Here is a 25803-nt window from a genome sequence, read left to right on the forward strand (position 1 = left end):
TGACCTTTCAAGAGAAATGAAAACTTCTTGGACCGTGAATCGCTCATTCTACTATATACAAAACTGAAGATAGATATTCCATCAAAGGCGGAATTCCAAGTCACAAAATAGTTCCGACATGACCATGTGGAAGTTCCAGAACACCATGATTCCAATATAGTATCCTACTGAAAGAACTGTAGTAGCCTACAATGAACGACTGGCATTCCTGAATGGATATAAGCTTGCCGCTATACTGTGGCATCATTCGGGTCCAGTAGTGCGGTTTGTGAGAGTGGCTTCTCGGTCTTACCTCGGATAGACAAGCCTACACGCAGGTCTTTGTTCCAGGCGAATTTGGTTCTTTTGGCGTTTGAAAAGGAAATGACCGAGAAAATAGACCTGGACGTTTTTGTTAATAGATTTAGTGAAGTCCATCCACGCCTTCTTCTGTTAAGGTAGAACCTAACCTAGCCTATCTATGGCGAGGAAGGATACATTTCACTGATGGTGTGAAATAGATTCTCACTATTATCATTAAAGGATTGATCTTGAAGAGATGATTGTTGATTCTGCTCTAGAAAAAACGAGATGTATTGTACAATTTTATTCACAAAACGATGAGTGACAGGTGCAGCGGCTGCAGCCCTATTTGATCATAGTTCAACGCCTTTTTTCTATGTATAGGCCTAGTATATTTTGTGTGATTTATGTAGTGCATTAGAGGAAAATGTTAATAAACTAAAACAAACTCGAAGTCCATGAAAGGCAATGGATTAACTAACAAAAGAATCAACTACAAAATCAAAAATTTCGCTGCGGTTTCTATGCCAATTTTTAACCATTTTATCACTAGTTGATGGTCGGATGTTTTAAAAATGATTTTGCTTCTCAATTTCTGTGCTGTTGTCATTATAACTGTTTAAGTTACAGCATGTAATTGACTCTATGCCAGTTCACGCTGCTGTTTCTATGATAATCTATGGCTATGCTAATGTAAACGCTCTATTACGATTAATGTTTGGCGTAAATATACCCACATTGTGTAGACCTACAAACGTCGTTTTCGTACATGATACGAAAGGTAAAAGTTGGGCCCCCTCTAGAATACTTATTGCCCCCCCTAGTGCTCCAAGCTAGTTACGGGCCTGCGCGGAAGTACCATCTAGATCGGTCACATTTGTCCGCCGAGAATTAACACAAGAACTAGCGATACAAATCGCTATTGCATAGCATGAACAATTATTGTTGCGAGAATATAATTTCCCCCGCATTCTAGCGCGTTTCTAGAAAATGGTAATACTGTATCCCTTAGCTTTCATCCAAGCAGGAAAACTTTCGATTATTACTTTGCATCAACGATTGGTGACATTGAATCAGCGTATAACAAAAGAGAATTTTTTGCTAAGAATCGATGGGAATACTGGCACTTCTACACTAATCACGCGCAAGGCACAACTTATTCAAGTCCTTCACCACAATGTCTGGCTTTGATCTCCGAGTAATATTGATAAGGCAAGGTTGGTTACAAAATTAGATTATATACGAATAGGCTATTACAGCAAGATGCCGCAAAATTTGTTAAGTTTTGGTATTAAAGTAAGAAAGAAAAAGGCCCAGGAATACTGATACTATTTTGGAGAGGCGACCGCATCACGGAGAGGGCAAAAACTAATTGTGCTTTTTCTAATGTTTTGTTTATTCTTTTCGTCACTTTCGCTTTCATGACACGCAAATATAAACCTAAAAAAGGCCTAGTGAAGCTTTGCACAGAAGAAAACAGTAGCGTTCAGTGTAGAAGTTTTTTGACTTCTGCCCAGAGCATTGTGACGTAAGAAGCCACACAACCTCGTCAGTGGCGTAGCCAGGAAAAAAATTTGGGGGGGGCCAAATATTTGATGAATTGAAGAGAACGACAAAGTGTTTGATTTAAGACATCGCCACCTGATGTGCAGTGGCGTATCCTGGTGGCTTGAGCAAGGGGAAACAATGAAACTGGTGGGGGTTAGAGCGTGCCGAAGGCACGCGTATTCTAGGGGGTCCGGGGGCATGCTCCCCCGGAAAATTTTTGCAAAATTACACTTAAATAAATGGATTATAGCGCTTTCTGGAAACACTTTTAGGGTAATATTTGTATGAAATTTATTAGCAGATAAACAGCTATTAACTTATTAAAGGTAGCTCTTACACACGAACGGTCAAAATCTGCGGCTAAAACTAGAGAACACCGAAAACTCAGCTACAGAAAAACCCAACAGAGTAAGCCATTCTGAAATTGCTTCCACAAATTAGTTAAAAGAAACTTAAATCCAGAAAATTTTGCGTGATTTACGATTTGCAAAGTTTATTGGTGTCTTTCTGTGTGTCTAAAACAAGTCCTTGGGGTGTTAATAGCCAGATGTCTTGGAAAACGTTATAAATTTCTGCAAATTTTATTATATTTTCAACAAAGGGCTCAACTTCGGAATCCAAACTTCGAAAATTTGGGGGGGGCCATGGCCCCTTTCGCCCCCCCCTGGCTACGCCTATGAACCTCGTTCGATGTTGGTTAATCATTTATGCAGCGGATTTAACCAACGCTAACAGGGCGCTTTGACTCTTCAAGCGCACATGGCTATAGTTCTCAAATGGCGAAGATTTATCAAGATAAAGTGATTAAGCATGACTGGTCACTGGTGTGGCGTGTCCGCCGAGATAGCTGCTCGGACTGGACACGTTTGTCCACCGTCAACAAAAACGAATTTCAAGGCCTGCTCTAATAATAGTTTTTTGTAAAATAGGCTACACAAAATGTTAATGTATTGTTAAACAAGTTTCACAAATTCAAAATTTTTACCCTACTTTTCTTTTGCATTTGTTTAGGATAGTGTAGTTTTAACTAAATAAGCTTTGTGTAGTTTTAACTAAATAAGCTTTGAGTAACCATAGGCCTAGACGTTTTGTCGAAGGTACCGTAAAGGGCAAGACAAGTGAGTTCAGTACAGCAATTTTTACAAAGTTAGAATATTAATTGCATTTTAGTAAATATTTTCAATGACTATGACTGGTTTTTGTTGGAAATATAACTTCAATATGATGAATATCAAGGTTGATACGCTACGCATAACATGATGAACTTGCTAATGATTACAGGCTGTAGAGTGTAGACCTAAGGTTTGAAGTTCACTGGTTGATTGATTGAATCTTCATCCTAGACTTGGCAAACTTCTTTAAGAGCGTGATCCTGGAAGTTTTGCATACAGTACCGTACTTGCAGAGGCTATGAACTATTGACATGTTACAGACGGGCGTTTCACCGAGATTGACAAAATGAAGTTTTCGATTGTTGTTGAAGTCAGTAGCGTAGCCATGAATTTTGAAAGGGGGGGTTTTGACGACCCAGCGGCGGGGGTCTGGGGGACCTCCCCCAGAAAATTTTGAAAAATTACTTTGAATTTGGTGCATTCTGAAAGCATTTTCAACACAAATGTGGGTATGAATATTCCTGTAAAATGGTGCTGTCCGGTGGCATAGCAAAAGGATAAGATCATGTTTTCTTCAGCATTTTTCGGAAATAAAGCTAAGTCTCTATGTTTTCTTGTTGCTAATTCCTGGCTGAGATGTTTGAATGTTTGGTATTGGCAAAACTCGCTCTTTTGATGCAGTTTTGTATAAAATTAGGCATTTTTTTTTAGACAAAGCATCAATCTCAATATCGTGACGTCATAGGCGTGCCAAGGGGAGGAGTTGTAACACCCAAACCCCCCCTCCCCCTTGGCTACGCCACTGGTTGAAGTGTTGTCTGTAAATTATTCCATCCACTTGGTACCACTGAATGGAGAGCAGGCCTTCACATGCATTGCTCAAGCGCATACCCCTGTTGAACCGGTGCTGTATGATCTTGCAGATTCTTTGCGTGTGAAGTTAAGCGCTTGACCAACTGAGCTGTCATTTTGAATTCGAAATTTGTGCAAATCAACAAATGTTTAATTTGTTAGACTATTTTTATTACTGTATAAAGAGATTGGGCTATTTTTGAGCTAGTTTTTTTTTATAACAATCGTTCTGGAAATTTCAAAAAAAAATCTGGCAACCTTGAACAACACCCCGATGCTGATAAAAGCATTTCTGAACTCTTGTTCTGACTTGTTAACAGATTTATTTTTATGCGGCTTGAAAGTCAGAATGCTCTTTTTATTTTTTATGAAAGACGGAGTTTTTTCTAAAAACGTAATTTGAAAACCTTAGTCACATAGTTAGCAAAGATAAAACTTACAGAAGTTATTACAACATAATTGATAAATAAACTGTTACATTTTTTTTCAAATTATTTTCAATTTCAAAATTGTAAAGTAGATAAAATTACGTCCATGATTGCAAATGCGCACATGGATCCTATATGTAGACTCTATAACTCTAAAATGCAGAAACATGCAGCACATTGTCATCACAAATGGTATAAAGACTTTGAAATGTGGATATATAGAATGCTTAAATTTCATGGAAGGATAAAATCACAAACAAAAATGTATTATACTATTTAGAATACAAACCAACACGGAAATTCTATAACAATTAAAACAAAAAAATTGAAATATTATGGCCATATATTGTTCATAATACTGTAATTGTATTCAAAGACAAATACTGTACTAAAAGGAAAAATTGAATGAAAAACAAAATAAGGGCAGACTACCAAGAATTTGGACTAGCGATATCAAAGAATGGTCGGGACTTGATTGCAAAACAGCAATAGAAAAATCTCACCACTGAGAAACTTGGCGCTTCATTGCCTCCTACCCTAAGGAACTTGGTGATGATTGATTGATTTGATCTTTATCTTCGGACTGGGAAAGCTTTTTTGAGAGTGTAATTCTGGCAGTTTCGCATACTTGTGGAGGCTTTCAAGCACTGACGCAAGCTCGGTCAGAGATTGACAGAGTGGAGTTTCTATTAGTTGTTGCCAGGGAATTATTCAATTCGCTAGGTGACACTAAATGGAGAGTTGACCTGAAATGTGTTGCTCAAACGCATACCCCAATAGCTGAACTAGAGTCGTTTGATCTTGAGTCGGGAGCGTAACCACTAAACTAACGGGGCAGACAAATGTTGTTGATATTGGATTTTCATCACCAATGAGCTGTCAAAATCTCTGCTTTGTTGGCCATGGTAAAATTTTAATGGAAATGCGTTTGAAACACTGCTTTGGCCAGTAAACTATTGAGTTCTGAGGGTAGCCACTTTAACAAGTCGAAATTCTGCCACTGCGAATGACTACAGTGCAACCGCCAACCAATCAGAACATGTTATAAGAGGCTACCGTCCAATTGTGACCCTTCTAGCACTCATCCAGAGAGTTAATGCTTGTTTTGAACTTTATTTGGTAATTACAGAAGAAAAAGAGCAATAGCAGTGGTGGGAATCGAACCCGCGTCAATGAAATGACTACTTTCTAGCCCTAACCCCTAAGCCAACCAGCTGACAAAAATTCCATCACTTAATTTGCTTTCTGTCATCTTCTTTTCGCCATTTTTTACGTCACTTAAACCGTAGCTTATAATTGGTTGGCTGTTTCATTCTAGTCAAGTTTAGTGGCAGAATTTCGACTTGTTAAAGTGGCTACCAGTTCTGAGGGTGAATATTAATACAATACGATAATTACACTGTCAGGCAACAGCAGTCAATATCTTAGACCACAGTTGGGTGAGTTCATTGATTCTCTAAAACCTAGCTGCAAACAACAAGTAACCCAACGTTTACAGGCCACCTTGAAGATCATCTGATCATATATTCGCTCCGTTAGCTCAGTGGTTACGTGCCTGGCTCAAGATCACCCAGCGCGAGTTCGACTTTCGGGGTGTGCGCTTGAGCAATGCATTTTCAGGATTGCATTCCATGCAGCGGCACCTAGTGAATGGAATAATTCTCCGGCAACAACACTTCAACAATCGAAAAACTTCACTCTGCCAATCTCGGTAACCGGTCCTGTGTCAAGAACCTCTACATACAAGTATGCGAAACTACCAGGAGTAACCAATCAAGGCTTTGTCTTAAAGATTACCGTGCTTGTTGTTTTGTGATCTTGATATGATTAGTTTTGTCTTATACTGAATGTACATGGCTTGATGTTCATTATTTCTTTTGTTGTTTTGATAGGAGCATTGATTCAGCCACAAAGAAAAAACATATATAAGCACTTAAGCAGGCCTCTAAGCTCAATTACTTTTCTGGCGACCGCTTTTTCCCGGTGGCCAAATCAAATTCTCACGCTGGGCAGCCAAAGCAAAAAATCTGTTACATAATATCATGCTCTTACTTTCATTTAGGTAATGACGCAAACAAAGCCCTGAAACATATTTGCAGTTGTATTTAAGTGTACCGGTACTGCTTTCCAAGTAGGTGAAGAGCTAACCAGGGTTGCATTCCTGGGGGGCTCGAGGGAGCTCTGTCCCCGAAATATGAAAAATCTTGATTTAGGGGGGGGGCTCAGGAGGGGCTCGTTTAAGGTTCCACTTTTCAGCTCTTTTGGCTGAACAACAACTTATCGACTGAACAAGTACCGGTAACACTTTAACAGCTTTCTTACAACAGAACTGCAAAAATACACCAACATAAGTTGGTAGCAATCGCCATTTACCGTGATTGGGTCCCGTATAGTTAGCTTAATTCTTTCATGCAATCTACATGTAGGCCTATAGTAAATCAAGTTTTTTGCAAATAGAGCAATACAGAGTGACATAACAAATTTTGTGGCTCTTTTGACATTCTAGATATCTGCGTGGGATGTGACTCTTGCATGTGCCTTAAAATTTAGGGAAGTGGGAACAATTTTCAGAGTGCGTTGTGTTGCGTCCTCACATTGTGGTATCAATGCTCTGTGGAATACTTTCTCAGCATTGTATAAAAACTTCACAGCTCGCAGAAAAGGAAGAATATTAGAGAAACAGATCGGGCCATGTTCAGAAGTCTCTGCATCAAAATGACCACCAAGGAATTCGTAGAAGATCTAGAGCAGTGGTTCTTAACCGGGGGTCCGTGAAGCGATTTCAGGGGCTCCACGAAAGTTTTCGAGTTTTCAGCATGGTTGATAAATTACGAAATTTAAAAATTGTTTGTGCTTTGTTTATGTATTAGCCTACAGTGATTCTCAAATTGTAAGTCGCAACGCACTGCGGTGCTTCGTTTGAAATTGCAAAGGACATAGCACAAAGGTTTAGTTTCTTAACTAAAAATATTATATAAATGACTTAAACCTTTTAATAAGGCTATGTTCAACTTAACTCTGTTGAGACAGCTGATTGTTGATCAATGATTAACTTGGAAATGCAAACGTTAGTCAGCAGTTTATCTCCACTCACAGTTTTGCAATGACTGCGATTATAACGAATCGATATTGATTACAAATAAAAAAGGGAGAAATTCTTTGTAACGGTCGCAAGTATTCTATTAACTTTTGATAAATTTTATAGAAAAACATCAAATGAGCATATAAATTACTGATGTTTGATCCTGTGTTCTAACGTATAATGCTCATAACATAATTTCATCAATCGTCAAGTACGTTAATTGCGAATTCAGCAAATTCCTCTAAGTGTGTTGCTTCGAAACTTATGTAACATATGATTCCATAAGAAGACGCAATGCCAATATACCAAAATTTTAAATAGCAACTTTTAGGGGTCCACGACCGCTTCGAAGGCACCAAAAGGGGTCCACCAAGACAAAAAGGTTGAGAACCACGGATCTGGAGCTTTTAAAAGATTGTCTTCGGAAATTATCGCTTTTGTCAGAAACTCTCCAGACTGGGAATAACAACTTCGTAGTGGCTAATCGTCACGTTAAATGGACTGTTAATTCTCTATTTCAAATAAAAAAAGGCTGTTCAAGAAGGAAATTATTCGTTGGATGAAGTTGTTATCTTGAGTTCTGGAAGTACAAAAACTACTCCTTCGGATGCATAACGTTGGACCAGTTCAAAGCTCGACGTAGAAACTTTATCCTTTATTTGGTCGTAATTGGTTTATGCAATGCAAAGAAATTTATTTTCACACGAGTTAGTTCAATCATATATAGCAAAAAATCGATTTTGATCAGCTAGAAGCTAGATCATCCTCAGTTAAGCTTATTCAAATAGATTCTATAATGATAATAGATTCTATAATATAATAGATAATATAAGTTATTCTATAATAGATGATAGATAAACTATAATAAAACATAGCCTACTGGGGCAGTAGTTTCGGAGTTCATTCAACAACTTCTTGGTGACCATGCCCGTCGGGAGCTTGGAGGCTTGTATAAACGAATGACATGCTTTGAAAAATATGTTTGTTTAGTTTTTTCTGTCAAAGTTCAATCAGGAGTGTTTATTGTTTGAGTTTGCCCATAAAACAAATCAGTCACTTTTTACATTAAATCAACATTTGCACACATTAAATCAATGTAAAAACGATTGATTTGCTGTTTGGGTGTTTTATGGGTTGCTGCTTTGTGCTGGTCTATTGGGTTTTGTAGCGTCCTGCGGTTTTTCCTATGTGGTTTTTATGTTTTATTACTGTTGTGAAACCTGAAGGCCTTTCATTCCCGGCAGTTTTTCTTTAGAACTATGTGTCCTTTATTAGAAATTTGAAACGCTAGCTAGGAATTCAAGTTTTTGTGCAATTCTTCAAGTACTCGTGTGCTTTTTAGGGATTTGGAATGCCACCAATAAGTTGAGCGCATTCTTGCTACTGGCAGTTTAACATTTACGACACGTAGTTTTACGTCTTAGCGTTGTAGCCTACATTACTGTATGTTGCATACCACAGCGCTTTTGTATATCATGATTGCAAGCGTCGCTCTGGGCATTCCTATCAACTTTGGAAACTCTTCAAACCAAGCGTCTAGCGTTAAAAACTCGATTAGTATGTGTTGTATTTCCAGACGTTTAATATAAAATAAGCAATAATAACAGTAGTAGCCAACCAAGTGAGAAAACCATTTACCTCTTGTTACTTACTGATTCAGTGTATAAAAGCAACGCAATATATAGTAAGAAAGAAACGCAAAACAATCAACTAAGGAACGTGGTACAGAACGCTTAATTGATTACACGCGTTGTGCGATGGTAATCAATTTCAGCGTCTGTACCAAAAAACGCTGAATGTTATTATGTAGTGAGGCAGGTCACAAGTTAAATAAAATCAACGTAAATAAAATGACGACTATAACAGTATGATTTCTTTTCTCTGTCATTCAGTAGGCTACTACGACCAGCTCAGTGGCCGAGTGGTTTCGCCTTCGGCTCTGGTGCTGGTAGATCTGAGATCGATTCCAGGTCGGGTCAAACCGAAGACTTTAAAAACGGTACCGATTGTGTTCTATCCTGCATAGCGCAGTGAGAATGAGTCGGGTAATAATGTGATAACATCGTAAACCTGATATAAATTAAAAATGAGCCCTGTCGCTAAAAGACCTTAGCTGTTGTAGAGCGACAATAAATAAAACCATAACATTATTGTTATTAGTAGGCTACTATTCTTTTTCAGTCGTTGAGTCGTGGTTTGATGTTGGTCTATTTCGTCTATAGCTCACTGCTTTCTAATCGTTGAGTGGTGACATCGTTCAATCAGTCCACCATGTTCTATTCGTAGTCAAGCCATGATTCCAGTTTAGTTGCGGTGATGGTTTAATTTATGAGACATGAACTGATTTGAGTTGGAGACATTTTGCGACTGCAACCTTTTAAGTTAGTGTGATGGTTTAAACTTTAAAGATTTGTTTCTACAATAAATGCATATTATATATAATCAAGAAGGCTAGATATTTTTCTCTGGTCATTCCCACCGCACTATCGCGCTCGGAATGTTGCTGTAGGCTAAATACCCACAGCTAAGTATGAGTGGTTAGTCTGGACTATACGACGTCCGCTGTAGTTTACTGGGACTCGGATTTTGTTTTATACACCAAATCCATGTAGTGCTGTAAGAGGGATCGAATGTCAAAATTATATTTTAGCAGAGATGTACGTATGCGCCGCAAATTCTACGCCGCATACATGCGGCGTAGACTTTTTGTTTGCGCTAACGCTTGCGGCCACATTTTTTTGGATAGTTTGCGCTTGAGGATGCGCCGTAAAGTTTTCGCGGTTTTTTAGCGCATAGCGTCAACGCATACTTTTTAATGTCTTAGTTGTTGTTTGCAATTTTTTTTTTGTCAAACTGCGAAATGTTGACGTCTTGCAATTGCCCATTGTTCTAGTGTTGTGTCACAGTGTCATCTATTGTTCAGTCAGCTGGAGTTTGTTTGTATATCGCACTACTGCCTTTGACGCTAGAGTCCCACGTGGAGACTGAAGTCTTGCAAAAAAAAAGAAAGAATTAGTTAAAACAACTTAGGCCTACTGCGAAATTACTTAGTAAATTACAGGTCAGAACAGGAATGTAATGTAAGCAAGCAAGTAGGTAGGTTGGTAATGTCGCTCCATGTAAAATGTAAACTGTAAACAATGACTTGGCTTCGTAGTGTGAAGTTTTTTTAGTCAAGCAGTGTTGAAGGCGTTTGTAAGCAATTGTGAGCACTTTAATTTATATTAGTTAAGTCTTGCATTTTGGGGCAAATCAGAAACTTCTCAGGCAATGAGCAGTCCAGCCTATGTATCTAAACCAGTGTTGTACGCGTCATTGAAATAATTTGACGGCGTCAGCGTCAGCGCGAATTGCCTAAAAACTTTACGGCGTAAAGGACTGCGTAAGCTCTTAAAGAAATTGACGGCGTCAGCGTCATCGCTAATTTCTAGCGCTATTTTTTGCCAGCGTCTCATAAAACGGAAATATTTCAACCAAGTTCAGCCTAACAATAGCTATAAATAAAGAGCAGGTATTATGTTTTGAGACTGTATTGTAATTAGCTGCTCAGCCTATTAGTTGTTTCCTTGCAGAAAAACAAGCATTTTAAAACGTTTGTCTGACAATCTGCTGCGTTTGGAACGCATATTCAGGGGCGCCGGAGCGATTTTTGACTAAATGGGCAGGAGTATGAAAAAAGGGCACTTTTGTTGCTGAAAGGCCAATTTTTTTTGTAAGTTTTAAAATAAGTTATAGCGATAATGCTCATCTATCAGCTTATTGTCGAGTAATGATACAAGTGTCCGCTATACAAAAAACAATGGCACGGAAGGGCATAATGCTATTTTATAATGATGTAATATAACTTACTGTGATGGAGAATTTTGTGTCGTGAATATTATTTTGAGGCAAACATAGAACATTATAATTAGGCTAATAGCGAATAGCATAAATTGTTATAATGCAAAGTGTGCAGTAGCTTACATGACCTTAAAAGGGCACCATTGCCCCCTCTTCCCTCCCCATCCACAAAAATTTGAGGGCAGGGGGGCATTCGCTCCCCTGCTCCCCCCCGCTTCCGGCGCCCCTGCGCATATTGTCCTTTCCAAGTGAAAACATGCGTTCCACAGCAGCGCTGGTTGGTATTGGTGTGTTGTATTTCAAAAACAAGTTGAAAACGTTTAATTGGAAAGGTATCACTGTTCCAAGCGTGCTGTGATAGTTTAGCATGTATAAATCTTTTAACGAGGTCCACTGCACCAACATCGCTCTTTTCAGGGGCATAGAGCTCTTGAAATAAAGTAGGCTATATTCAACGTCCGCGATGCCATTCATGGATTTTTCGCTTTCTGTCTCTGATCCCTCGTTCTCAATACATGGGTGATCACCATTTGGCGAAGTTCTTCCGCATGTATTCCAGGGAGCCATTCCAACCAACGCAAAAGCCGGTAATTCGGATGAGTCGCGCTGGCCAGAATACATTGTGAAACTCTTATTGTGAAACGAGATTTTCCATGAAAACAAAAAATGACGCTTAGCGCTTGACGCTTAAAATCGGCAAAATAGTTGACGGCGTTATTACTTCCGTCAACTGAAAAATAATTTGACGGCGCTAGCCTCAGCGTCAACAAAAAGTTGACGCCGTCAAATGACGCCGTCAAATTGACGGCGTCAACGTACAACACTGATCTAAACAAACTCAAATATTTGGTCTCCGACCGTGATTGCTTGCATGATGTTGTACTCTGTATGTTATATGTAGTACATTACTTTGCCTTTGCCGGTTATTCTTGTTGTAGGCTATGTAGCGTAGTAATGTGTAGGCCTACATACAGTAGGCTATCAAGCTAAGGTAATTTTTACTTGACAATTTATACATTCTGATGCGTAAGTATGTAATTATATATGTTTTGTAACTTGATGAGCAGTTTAGCAAAATATGCATCCAGGGGCCAATTGTGAGAGGCTTTTGAGTAGCCTACTGCTAATAACACTAGTAATGCTAACTATCCCTGAATGCTAATAACAAAGAGTTGTGCAGTTCAGAATCTAAACTTGCTTGTGTCTGGCAGTTTTGTCTTCCATTAACCCACTTTTTAAAAATCTTATCAAAAAAAAGCATAAAGCTTACTGAGAGAATTATGGCATTAAAAGCAACATTAGTCTTATTCAAACGGAATCATTTTAAAAATAGTGAAAATAGTGTTTTTTATAATGGATTTTTAGGGAGCGACAGTTAGTATATTACTAGGAGCGACTGGTCACAGCGGTAAACCATAATCTCTTCTTGGGAAAATTTTAACATAAAGTTCCCTAATCCGTTCGTCTGTATATAATGACCGAAGAAACACACACTTGAACTTCTTTTCAAACAGTGTATTCCTGTAAAATTAGCCCGAGGCTACCGAAAACGAGGGGGTGCAACGCCTACACCACTTAAACTGTCACTACACAACAGATTACTTGGATAAAAGACGGAACCTTTGTCCAGCTAGCAAGCACTAAGCCAACAGTTAAATGTGCGGCCAACTTTCAAACAATCATTTTACGAATGACCAGAATAGATATCAATATCTCAAATTCACGTAGAAAGTAACTGTGACGCAATAAATGAAAGACAATTATGAAGTCATTCCAACAGGTGTTTAAAGCTGATGTAATATTTCCTGTTTAAACAGGTCCAAACAAGTCCAAACAAGTTTGACACAAGTCTATGAACGATGGTGCAATTTTGGCACATTTTCTAGCAACTTCCATGACGTAATATTCAGTAGACTTGAACGGTTTTATATGACGTTTGATTTGAACAGAGATTGGCCGTAACATAGCGGCCCCTAGTTATGACAGTCTAACATGGCATAACTAAAAAAGAATTGAAGGACAATCGTGAGCCAATGAATAAAACACACAATACACAAATTTTTTGAATCACTCACGTTTAAGTTAATACGCAAATACAAAGGGCATGCAAAGAATGAACAGCAATAAGAATAAACACGACGATACATGAAATTGGTACCATAGGTACACGCTAAATGACGCTATATACAATAGTTGCGATAATAACCGACTGTTCCGGGCTCAGACAAGGGTCGGCCACCGCAGACAAAACCAGGCTCAAACCCTAACACTTAGGTGTTCTTTACGGGGGCGAGGCACGAAATATCCCTCAACACGTAGTCTACTTTCACTTTCCCCGTACTCTCATCATAGTTGCAGACGGCAACTTTGGCTCTACGAACCACAGGCTTCCCTTTCCTAATTTGTGGAACTACCTCATGCACCCTCCCAAGTTGATACTTCCCACGTTTACCAATGTCTTGGAGAGAACCTACCACTACAAGTTGACCAGGCTCCAAATTCTCGGCCATTTTTAGCCATTTTTTCCGGCCCTGAAGACCTGGCAAGTAAAAATCGATCCATTTACTCCAAAACTGCTGAGAAAGTGACAAATTGAACCGATAATCCCTTCTTAATTGGTCACGATCATGTGGTTGCCCAACAGCACAGTATGGGTCTAAGTATGGGGTCAAAAGTGAGGCAGGGGTGATGACAGTAAAATCCCTAGGGTCGTCACTCAAAGGTACCAAAGGGCGTTCGTTCACGATCCGAACGGCACTGCCTGTGTACGTAAGCAGTTCAATAAAATTGGGCTTACGAATTGAAGAGTCCAAAATGTGAAAAAAGTATTTGGTCACATCAGCCATGAAACCAAATCTTTCAAGCCGAAATCTAGCCAAGACATCTGCCAGAGGGTTTAACAAGTCAGACAATTCAGGACAAGAAGACATTACATCATTTACACAAGTTCCTCGGAATTCAGATTGTTTTAAAGCCTTCTTCTTTAAATCAGCAGCTCTATCTGACGCCAACACAAAATTGTTAGGTAAATCAATATCTTCCTTCAACGGAACAGGTATCTCAAATCGACCATCTTTCAACTCAATATTCGGCTCGACAAGTTCTCTAGCCAAAATATCATTGCGAGACAATTCACAGGTTTCATTTTGCAAAGTCAAATCCTGAATGACTTTATTCAGGTCTGCTATTTCCATATCACGAGACTCAATTTTATGCTGAAAGCCAGAGATGACATCCGACTCTGAAGACGTCTGCACTCTGCACACTTTAGCAACGCTTTCAACTAAGGGTGACTTACCACCACAAGCCAACCAACCGAGAGGAGTGAGTAAAGCATGCGGTTCACTGCGATTTTCACCAACACGTTCTTCTTTTGCCCACATCAAATAAGCGTTGTCATTGCCAATCAGTACATCTACAGTACTACAATCATTCAAATGAAACATATTCACGTCATGAAAATGACGGAAACCACTTAAATCTTGTTTATGAGGTAAAGTTTTAACATCGTCAGCCCAAGCTGGGTTAACCACCGAGGTTATATCACAAAACAGTTCATCAGTCTCTAACGACTGGATGTTGAGTTTAACAAGGTCAGCACAAGTAGGTTTCTGACCAGCCAGAGTATCCATTTTAAACGACGCTTTATCATACGGTTTAAGACCAAGTTCGCACACCAAGTCACTCGAAACAAAGGTCAACTGCGAACCAGGATCATGCTGACAATACACCAACTTCGATTTGCCAGTCATTGGATTCAAAACACGAGCAGCAGTAACGCGGTTAAAGGCTGCTTTAACATTTCCAATCTTAACATTACGCACAGGAACTCTGGCACCAGCCTCATCTTTACCGACCAAATCCAGAGAATCACGTGACGTCACATAAAAATCATGCAGAAGAAAATAGTGTTTCCTATCGTTGGTAGGTCCACACTTACGACAGTTATTTGCATGATTACAGTCTCTAACCATATGCTGGCGCAAACAATTCAAGCATTTGCCAGCTTTCACAATGACATCTCTCCGATCTTTAGGTGTCAAGCGCAAAAATTCTTTGCAATTAGACAAAAAATGATATTCAACTTGACCACGTGACGAACAACAAAAACACGCCGGTATGTCACTACGTCTGGCCACACCGCCGCGCGGTGCGCCAACAGCAGTCGAGTACTGCGAACTCCCTGAAATCACATTATCATGGGGTTTTACCGACGTCTGCCTAACCGGACATGGAGGCAATTTTCCTTTGCCAAACTTTTTAAAATGCTGCGACTCACCAGAATCGCCCATTAGCATAATGCTAAAATCAGTCGACTTGCGCGTTTCCTCCCGTACTACAAAATCAAACAAACTCTGAAAAGTAGGTTCCTCAGTGCTACCATACTGATCACCTAAAAAGTCAAGATAACGCTGCTTAGCGTCAAACGGGAGTCGTTTAGCCAAATCCAAAACAAAACGTCCTTCTAATTTATCACGCTGACCATAAGCTTTCGCGTAAAGCAAACACTGCGACAATTCATCTTTAAACTCTTTCAAATCACTGGAAGAGATAGAAGTCAATTTGCTACCATAGCGATACTTTCTAATTTCTGGTTCTGCGAAAAGACCTCCACGAACTCCAAAACGTTGGGACAAGCGAGATAACGACATTTCTATCCTGTCTTCCTCTGACAAGCCAGGAGTGTCGGAAACCAAATTAGCAATCGTTTGTGCAGCTGTTCTAACACAAGCTGCTTGCAACAAAGTCAAACGAGTTCCCTTAAAGGGCGAAGCTGCCATCAAGGCCATAACACGATTTTTAAAGAAGACAAATGGCATATTATTACCATCGTAACCAATCAAGGCCGCCTTATCGAAGAACGTCCTACTATTTTGGTATTCAAAAAAGCAATCCTGCTGTTGAGAACTCGATTTAGCGGGAGAAGACAAGCTATATCCCTTAAGGGGCTGAGTGGGCTCAGTCACATGCACAGCCTGATCACGATCCTCAAACACGTTAAAATCAGGAGACACGATACGCCTCTCACAACCACCTAAATTACGTGTAGCTGGGCGATCAGCAACTAGCGGCGCAGAAAACTTTGAAGGGGGCAAAGCATTACTGCTAATGGCGGCCCCGTGACCTGTACGCTCTGGGGGAGGAGTTCGGTTGTAATTTGCAGAACTTGGCTCTACAGCCTTCGGAAGACCCTTAGCCGCGGCCCCGAGACCTCCTGAAACAGCTGGAAAACATGTGAATTGTACAGGTCCACTTACAGATTGAACAGGCGTCTGGAAAAGGTTAGGTAAATTAAACTGCGATTGATGTTCACTTCTGGAATGCCTAGAAGAGCCCTTCCTAGAGCTACGCCGGGAGCCCAACTCAGAACGATATTCAGCTAAAGCTACCTCCTTACGTTGTTCAGCCCTCAACTGTGCGTCTTTGAGTGCAAACTCAGCAGCTCTCGCTTCGGCTTTCGCGGCAGCCTCAGCTCGTACGGCCTCAGCTCTCGGGGCGGCCTCAGCAGCTCTCGCTTCGGCCTCAACTCGTATGGTCTCAGCTCTCGCGGCGGCCTCAGCAGCTCTCGCTTCGGCCTCAACTCGTATGGTCTCAGCTCTCGCTATGGCCTCAGCAGCTCTTGCTTCGGCCTCGGCTTGGATCTGGAGCTCCTCTCGTCTTAGCTGTAGGTTAATTTGTGCAACTATCCGTGACGAGCTCTCAGACATCCTAGTGCTTACATTTGAGGCGCTATCCTCAGGATGTATGTCAGCATCTAACCTATCTGAGAAATCACTTTCTTTTTGTTCGAAGTTATTTTTTAACGAGTTAAATTCGGGATCTACCCTATCACGAAGTTCTGCCAAGATTGCAGAGTTAACAATTTTACTCAAAAGAGCATGGAAATGCCTTAATTCCTCTTCTAAAGTAGATAAGTTAGATCTAAAAATTAACAGTTCCTGCTTATCACTCAAAGAACCTAGGGCCACAGAAAGTTTCCCAATTTGAGTCAAAATATCCCGTCTAAGATGCCGGGCCTCTCGAACTGACTTAGCCTCATCGTTAATGGGTCCCTCCCCAGAATGGCCTGCCCGACCGCAAAGAACATCATCAGGCTTAAACTCAGTCGAGTCGACGGCGGTCGAGTCCCTGTCACCACCGAGTGTAGACATATTAAATGTTAGGGCTAAATTTAACAATTAAAAAATTAAGTTACACAAACACACAAAATTACAGTAGTTATAAAATACTTAACTGCAAAGACCGTAAAAATACAAAAAAGAATTTAAATGCACGATACCGTAGCTGTACGAGTATGTGAAGTCCAAACGTCCACAAAACTTGCTTGGATTCTTCCACTTGAATCTTCAAGCACAGATGGATTGCCTTTAATCTTCTTTCTTGCCAATAAATGTCAAAGTTATTTTTCTTCTGTACCAAACTGAGAAGAAATGTCTTTACTTTTTAGCTTAAAGTTCTTCAGTTGCCTACCGAGAAGAAATGTCTTTAATTTTCTTTGCTTCTTTAGACTACCAACCAATAAGATCTTCTTTTATTATTTCTTTGCTTCTAAGTGCTTCTTAGCCTACCAACTACAAACTTCGTCTTTTATTTTTTATGCTTTAATTTCTTGGCCCACCAGCTAACAAGAACTCGTCTTTTATTTTTTATGGTCACAGCGGTAAACCATAATCTCTTCTTGGGAAAATTTTAACATAAAGTTCCCTAATCCGTTCGTCTGTATATAATGACCGAAGAAACACACACTTGAACTTCTTTTCAAACAGTGTATTCCTGTAAAATTAGCCCGAGGCTACCGAAAACGAGGGGGTGCAACGCCTACACCACTTAAACTGTCACTACACAACAGATTACTTGGATAAAAGACGGAACCTTTGTCCAGCTAGCAAGCACTAAGCCAACAGTTAAATGTGCGGCCAACTTTCAAACAATCATTTTACGAATGACCAGAATAGATATCAATATCTCAAATTCACGTAGAAAGTAACTGTGACGCAATAAATGAAAGACAATTATGAAGTCATTCCAACAGGTGTTTAAAGCTGATGTAATATTTCCTGTTTAAACAGGTCCAAACAAGTCCAAACAAGTTTGACACAAGTCTATGAACGATGGTGCAATTTTGGCACATTTTCTAGCAACTTCCATGACGTAATATTCAGTAGACTTGAACGGTTTTATATGACGTTTGATTTGAACAGAGATTGGCCGTAACAGCGACAGTTAGTATAATACTAGAATTTTCTTGATAGGCATATGGTACAGTTTCTTACACTACACTATTGTATTCAGGGAATAAATTACGGTAATACTAATCTCCAAGTGAAATGGAGCATGATAATACAAATCTATGGCCCTACATGGAAAAGTATTTTAAGCTCTCTTCTTCGAAAGGCAAAAACTTATATTTTCAATGCCAGATGTGCCTTCCGGCCAAAAAGATAATTTCTTGTAACGAGAAATCGCGAAGTGGCTTGAAAAGTGTGTTGTTTCGAGTGGTTTATACCGTGCGAATGTTTGGCACCTAGCAAACAAAATGAGTTTGCGCTAGAGTATGCGCTAACGCTGACGCCGCCAACTTTTTTTACAAGTTGCGTTGACACATGCGGCGTATAGTTTTTCGAACGTTTGCGTTTGCGCTGACGGCGTCAATATTTTTTGTATGCGCGTACATCACTGTATTTTAGGTTACCGTATGTAACTGCAGACAGTGGCACACCGTTTGTCTTTAGGCCTCATTTCAGTGGGTACACCTGGTATGGCTACAAACATAGGCGCCGGGTTTTGAAAATTGCCGGGGGGGCAAACTTTCTAGCCGTCCGATTGCTTACATTCAAAATGCTGATGTTTGTTTGTCAGCATTGATGTTTGTTTGCGTCTATCTGCCATTGCATATCGCCAAGCTTTATAATGTAGGCTCAGGCCTCGAAATTCACGGCGGACATGTCCGCCGTCACAGCATGTGATGTCCACGGGAAGTACCATCTAGATCGGTCATATTTGTCCGCCGAGAAATAACACAGGAACTAGCGATACAAATCGCCATTGTATAGCACGAACAATTGTTGCGATAATATATTTTCCAACGCATTCTAGCGCGCATCTAGAAAATGTGAATACTGTATCCCTTAGCTTCCATTCAAGGAGGAAAACTTTCGATTTTTACGTGCTTCAACGATTGATGACATTGAATCAGCGTAACAAAGGTGAATTCTTCGCTAAGAATCGATAGGAGTACAGGTACTTCTACACTAATCACGCGCAATTTAGTTCAAGTTTTACGTCACAATGTCTGGCTTCGATTTTCGAGAAATAATGATACGGCAAGGTAGGTTACTAAATTAGATTATACGAGTAGGTTATTACAGCAAGATGCAACAAAATTTGTTAAGTTGTGGTATTACAGTAAGAAAGAAAAGACCCTGGAAGACAAATTCACTTTCGCTCACATGACACGCAAAAATAAACAGGGCGGGGAAACCCAAATTAACTTTGCGAGTTTTTTGTTTCAGCGTGATGTCATTGTGTACAACATGCGTTTTAGCAATAAAAAAATCCAAATTTTGTTGCCCTCGTCTCGCTAAGGCCGCTTTTGTTTGATACCCGTTTGCGAGGTCTCGTTGCGCATCAAGCTGTGATGCTGTTCGCTGTGACGTCACAAGGTAGTTGTGGCCAAATGTTTAAGACGAGACTTGATTTATGACGATTTTTGCATTACTTCAAAATACTGCATCAGATATAAGATGATGCATAAACATGATGCAACTGAAACAATATATGATGCAGTATTTTGAAGTAATGCAAAAATGGTCATAAATCAAGTCTGGTCTTAAACTTTTGGCCACAACTATATGTACCTTGTGACGTCACAGCGAACAGCATCACAGCTTGATGCGCGCGAGACCTCGCAAACGGGTATCAAACAAACGCGGCCTTAGCGAGACGAGGGCAACAAAATTTGGATTTTTTTATTGCTAAAACGCATGTTGTACACAATGACATCACGCTGAAACAAAAAACTCGCAAAAAGTTAATTTGGGTTTCCCCGCCCTTTAAAGAAAAAAGCCTGTGAAACTTTGCACAGCAGAAAATAGTAGCGTTGGTGTAGAAATTTTCGGACTCTTGCCCAGAGCATTGTGACGTAATAAGCCACACGACCTCGTTCGGTGGAAGTTAATCAGTTATGTGACGTATTGACCAGCTACACGGCGCTTTGACTCTTCAAGCGCAAGTCGTTGTTCTGATGAAAGCCTTTCAGAGTGACTTTACTGATTTTTTAAAAAGCCTTCTAAAACCGTGCGAAGAATTATTATCAAGATAAAGTGATTAAGCATGACGATCGACGGCTAAAACTGGTGTGTCCGCCGTGAGACTTGATTTGTCCGCTGAGATAGCTGCTCAGACCGGACACGTTTGTCCGCCGTCAACAAAAACGAATTTTGAGGCCTGTAGGCTACTTCGAATTATATGCTGGTCACTTTGAACTTTAGCTCTTAATACGCGTAGATACTAAACTGAGCAAGCAGCAAACTTAGGGACTGCACCTCGTTATTGACACTCCCAAGAAAAAACAAAGCGGAAGAAATCAAGAAAAACGTTTTTCAATCATTGTTACTATGCTTCAACGGCACCATGCTGGCGTTTATCAGCTACCGTATTTCTGTTTCTTTTGTTATCTTAGGAGCAGCGCTCTTGTTGCAATAAATAAGATCAACAAGATCTTTTAATTGAGATCGATCCGCAATGAAGGTCAAACTAACACAAATCTGAACTTGGAAACATTTGATTTACGATTTTTTTTAAATAATTTGCGGGGGGGCAGCCACCCCGAGCTAAATTCACGGGGGGCGCCGCCCCCCCGGAGTCGGCGCCTATGCCTACAAACATATATATACCCTGTGTGATGATTTTCCATTTGTGATATGTAAAAAACAAACCACAAAATGGTACTTTTGCCAACCTTGCCAAAGGATATGTAACTACAGAACCGTCCGCCCTTCTAAGACTTCTCAGTGTAGTAGGTACACTGGGCAGGGCCGTATTTAGCTGATGGGGGGCCCGGGGCACTTTTAGATCGGGGGGCACCCATGCAAAAAAAATTTTCAAGCCTACGGCGCGAAAAACCATCTCTACGTCTACAGTAGCATCAGTCCAGTACTGCACAGCATTTTGCAGAAACTTTAAAGGCCAAAAGAAAAAAATATAACATAAAATCACATTTTAACCACATAGGGGGGCCCTTCAAAAGTCGGGGGGCCCGGGGCAACTGCCCCCTCTGCCCCCCCTTAAATCCGGGCCTGACACTGGGTATGGCCACAAAGGTGTTATAGGTATACTACTACATTAAATCTAGATATACAGCAATTCATGTTGCGTATAGAATGGAATTGAAAGCGGATTTGGTGTTAGAAGTCTTGTCTCAGATTTCGTAGAATTTAGACATACGAAGGCGGGGATTAAGTTACTCATTGAAGCAATATTTTTTATTTAACTATTTTATGTTGTAACTGCAATAGATTTACATCCTGTTTTAGGGTTTGATTTGGTTTACAATAAACTTTCTTATTCTTTTATTATTCTAAGATTGCTATAAGGATTTTATTTAAAATTTGACACAAGTGTCTTTTAGTATATAAATTTATTTTGCAGCATGGCACGCAAGGTCAAAAATTCTGATGATATCATAAAAGACATGAAGGATTACTATGGTATATATATGATCAATTTGTATTATAGGTTAGGCTACTACATTATGTAAGCTAAACTGGAGGTGTTTAAAATGAAATTTGGTGGGAAAACAAGTTATATTTTGAAACGCAGTGAGAAATAGATGAAACATATCTTCACAAAGTAATGTTTTAAGGCAAGGAAATTGGCCTTCAAAATTTTTAGAAATTATGTAATCACTAAATGATCAGTAAGAGACTTGAAAGAACATTGTGCAAGGGCAAGTATTTTTAATTTTATCTTATTTTCTATGCATCATTCAATCTCATCATCAAACAGATTTTTAAGAGTTGATATAGTTGTAGTGAAGATCTTGAAAGGGTAAGAGGAAAGTTCTTCATTGCTGGAGCTGCAGTACTTTTGGTTTGATTTATTTCAGAAGTTTCTTGTTCTGATGTAAGCTCCTGAGGAGTATCAGATGAAAAGTAGTCTATGGTAGCTTCTAGCAATGAAAAAGTATTCCTGCTATGATCCTCTGCAACAAAAAAAGTGCAGCAGAAAATTTTAGTCTGTCCATCAGTGGCCGATCCATCGAAAGGAAGAAATGTATAAACTATCTAGGTGTAACTTTGGATGAGCGATTGACATGGGATAGTCATATTATTAATCTTAGAAAGCAGCTTGCAAAGGTCTGCGGCATAGCATTTAAGCTGAGATACATTGCCCCCTTAATAATATTACAAACTTTATATTATGCTTTGTTTCAATCCAAGATCCAATACTCGATTATAAATTGGGGAAGAGCAAACTCGACATTGCTTGCTCCACTACAAGTGTTACAAAACAAGTTCATTCGATCCTGCTTATTTTTGCCGAGGTCAACAAATACAACTGTTCTTTATCACCAATTTAATGTGCTCAGAATTGCCGATACATTATTAAATTAGAGACTGCAAAATTTATGTACAAATATGTGCACAAAATGCTGCCCCGGGCCTTTGCTGGCTGCTTTATTTTTGTAAACGAAATTCACCATCATAAAACCCGTCAGAACCAAAAGAATGATTTATATTTGCCTTCTACAACGTCAAACTCTGGTAAGATAATGCTATGTTTTAATGGAGTGAAACTATGGAATCAAGTACCAAAAGAAATAAAAGAAAAGTCTTATAATGTTTTTTAAATATAAATGTTTATTAAAGAATTTGTACAATGATCACTCCTGAAACGTATCATCCGCTTATTTCTCCACACAGTTTTTTTTATGTTGCCCTGTGTTATTTCATTGTTAATGTATTATGTAAAGTGCTAGTATTGTGCTATATATTATATATGTGTTAATGTTCTTAATTTTGTGTCTTTTGTTTAAATGTTTGGGTGGTAGCTGACTTTGGTGACCTTTTGGTCTTTCGCTGCCATCCTTGTTGTGCGAATTATTTGTGTTTATTGTGTTTTTGCTTTTTGTGTCTTTTTCGCCAACAAAACAAAAAATAAACTGAACTGAACTACTAGATTTTTTACTTCAAAACTAAACAAAGTTCACTGGGAAAGTTAGTTTGAAAAGCAACCAAGAGAAGAACTTTCAATTGTAAAGAAAATGAAGTGTAGAATTTCAAAATAATTTTTCAAGCAGTTCTTGTATACACTAATCTTTATGTTCAATGATGCGTAATAATCAATATTATGTGTATTGTATGATAGCCACCCCACAACACCAATGCGATAAAAAACGCAGCTAATAAAGTAAAGCAAGAAAAAAATTTCTGAAGTGTTTCTCAAGACTTTAACAAAGTGACTTAACTTCGTTTGACAGTGAGGTGAACACAAATTTAAGACAACAGGATATGCTGTTGCTTGCTCACGTTTCTTTTGTTTTTATTATCAAAGATGGAAAACATTTTCGGAAATCATGTGATTATATTACCTGATATTTCTCATGGCCTATCTCTTAATTGTCATCAGCTTTTGACACAAAATTATTTTGTGCTGCTTTTCGTTTTGTTTGACAAGATTAATCTATTTTTCTTTCATTTTGAAATCTAAGTCATTTCAGTCTTAAGGTGAAAGAAATGCAGAAATTTGTGCTCATGACAGTTGTATCAAGTGCTACATAAATTTTTCAAACATATTCTAATTTAAGTTTATTTTGTTTAAAAAACATTCTTTTTTCTGCATGATTTGATACTAATATTTTTATTGGCATTGTTAAGTTGAAAGGACTACACTGTAGCCTGGTACTGCAACCAGGAAATTACTGCATACAGTTCCACCTTGTAATTTTCATGTTCCTGTTTGCACATCTTGAACCTACCATCCTCCTTGTTTGCTGATTGCCTAACATTCAAATTGCAATTTCATTAACAACTTTTTGTTCATGTTGCAGGTAAAAAATTGAAAGGTACTGATGATTTGCAAACATCAGCTTGCACCACAGGTACACAAACACTGCCAAAGCACATGCAAAAAGTGTTGAGTTTAGTCCATGATGAAGTCATATCAAAATATTATGGATGTGGCTTAGCAGTTCCAGACTGCCTAGAAAATTTGAATGTTCTAGATCTTGGCAGTGGAAGTGGAAGGGATTGTTATGCACTGAGTAGTTTAGTTGGCAAAGATGGACATGTGATTGGAGTTGATATGACAGATGAACAGGTACAAAATAGTCAAGCCTGCTGTTGTTCAATTTCAATTCAATTGCGTGGCTGTCATTGATGTGACTCCCGTCAATGTGACAAATTTGTTATACCGGTTTGTTTTTGCAAATGTTGAGATTTTCTAAAATTTTACACTGAAGAGGTGGCAAACCAGATGAAATATTATTAGTAGCCTATTGTGGTGTAGTGTAAACGTTGCCTATGGACTTATATCCATTTATTTCAAGTAAATGAAGTAAATGTATGTAAAATGGTGTGCTATTTTTCCATGTTTAACAAGTAAACTAAACGTAGTTCTCCTTCACTTTATGTAAAAATCAGTACTTATGATTACTTTGACACTTGCATTCGATTTCAAATGTTATTGAATGTGTATATTTGACGTGTAATCGAGAATGATTACGTAAAAAAGTGAAAGTGACTGTTAGTTTAAGCCAATCTTTATTCTTTATATTATCGTCCACCCCAATAGCTCGGTTAGCGCGTGACTTCGTGAACGAAGAAGCTTCAAGATCAAGCGGCGCTGGTTTGAGTCTCGGGAGTGTGCGCTTGAGCATTCAGCGGCACCTAATGGATGAAATAAATCCCCAGCAAAAATACTTCAACAATCAGAAACTTCACTTTGTCAGTCTCGGTAACCGGCCCTGCGTCAAGAGCCTCTAAACCAGCGGTTCTCAAACTTTTTCAAACCTGCGATTTTTTCAACGACTCTCGGTCCTCCAAAACTTAAGGCAAATTAGCGCAAAAACGGCAAATGATTAATAGTTTATTTGTTATATGCAATTAAAAATGCACACGTCAATAAAATGGGTGCATCTGCTTGGGTGTTATCAGTTCTATGTTAGGTTCCGTTTGGTTCAATATGATCTTGATGTGTTACCAAATGTCTTTTCAGCCTGCTAGGTTCTAGAGCAGAACTTGCTAAAACTTTACAGCACAGCACGCACTGCGGCTTTTTTTTCTCCTTCAGAATGTATCGCAGTGAAACCAAATTGAACATAGGAATCATTGAATCTTAATTTTTTTCGAGGCTGAACCATTTTCACTTTTTGTACTCAAATTTAACTTAAAAATTCAATTAGTAAAGTGAAAAAGTTCTTAATTTTAGGCTAATTTGAGTTTGACTGAGGCTAAAAAAGCTATAAGTTCGAAAATGCATTCAATTCAAAACTTAATCAGTAAAAAATAACCAGCCTTAATAAACTTCGCCTAACCCCTTTTTAGTCAAGTATATTTCGTAATTCTGTTCTTGATCTGGTAAACACGACTGTTGTAAAAGTACGTCACCACTATGCAGTCCTTGATGTCACAAAGTCGATAGAAACGAAACAAAGGCT

At 39.1% G+C, this 25803-nt stretch overlaps 1 protein-coding gene across 2 annotated transcripts in view; it reads left to right on the forward strand.

The window, feature by feature from the left end:
* LOC145764948 (arsenite methyltransferase-like) overlaps nucleotides 1-25803 on the forward strand; it is a 41936-nt gene that overhangs the window by 10305 nt on the left and 5828 nt on the right. The window contains exons 1-3 of one of the 2 annotated variants that reach the window (XM_082576657.1): nucleotides 2910-2948; nucleotides 21795-21853; nucleotides 24196-24464. In XM_082576657.1, coding sequence (XP_082432783.1) covers nucleotides 21796-21853; nucleotides 24196-24464 — 327 coding nt within the window. In that variant the 5' untranslated portion in view covers nucleotides 2910-2948; nucleotide 21795. Of the gene's footprint in view, nucleotides 1-2909; nucleotides 2949-21794; nucleotides 21854-24195; nucleotides 24465-25803 lie in introns of those variants that run through there. The other variant, XM_082576656.1, reaches the window with a different exon arrangement.

The sequence above is a fragment of the Aplidium turbinatum genome, chromosome 2, assembly GCF_918807975.1.
Source record: "Aplidium turbinatum chromosome 2, kaAplTurb1.1, whole genome shotgun sequence".
NCBI lineage: Eukaryota > Metazoa > Chordata > Ascidiacea > Aplousobranchia > Polyclinidae > Aplidium > Aplidium turbinatum.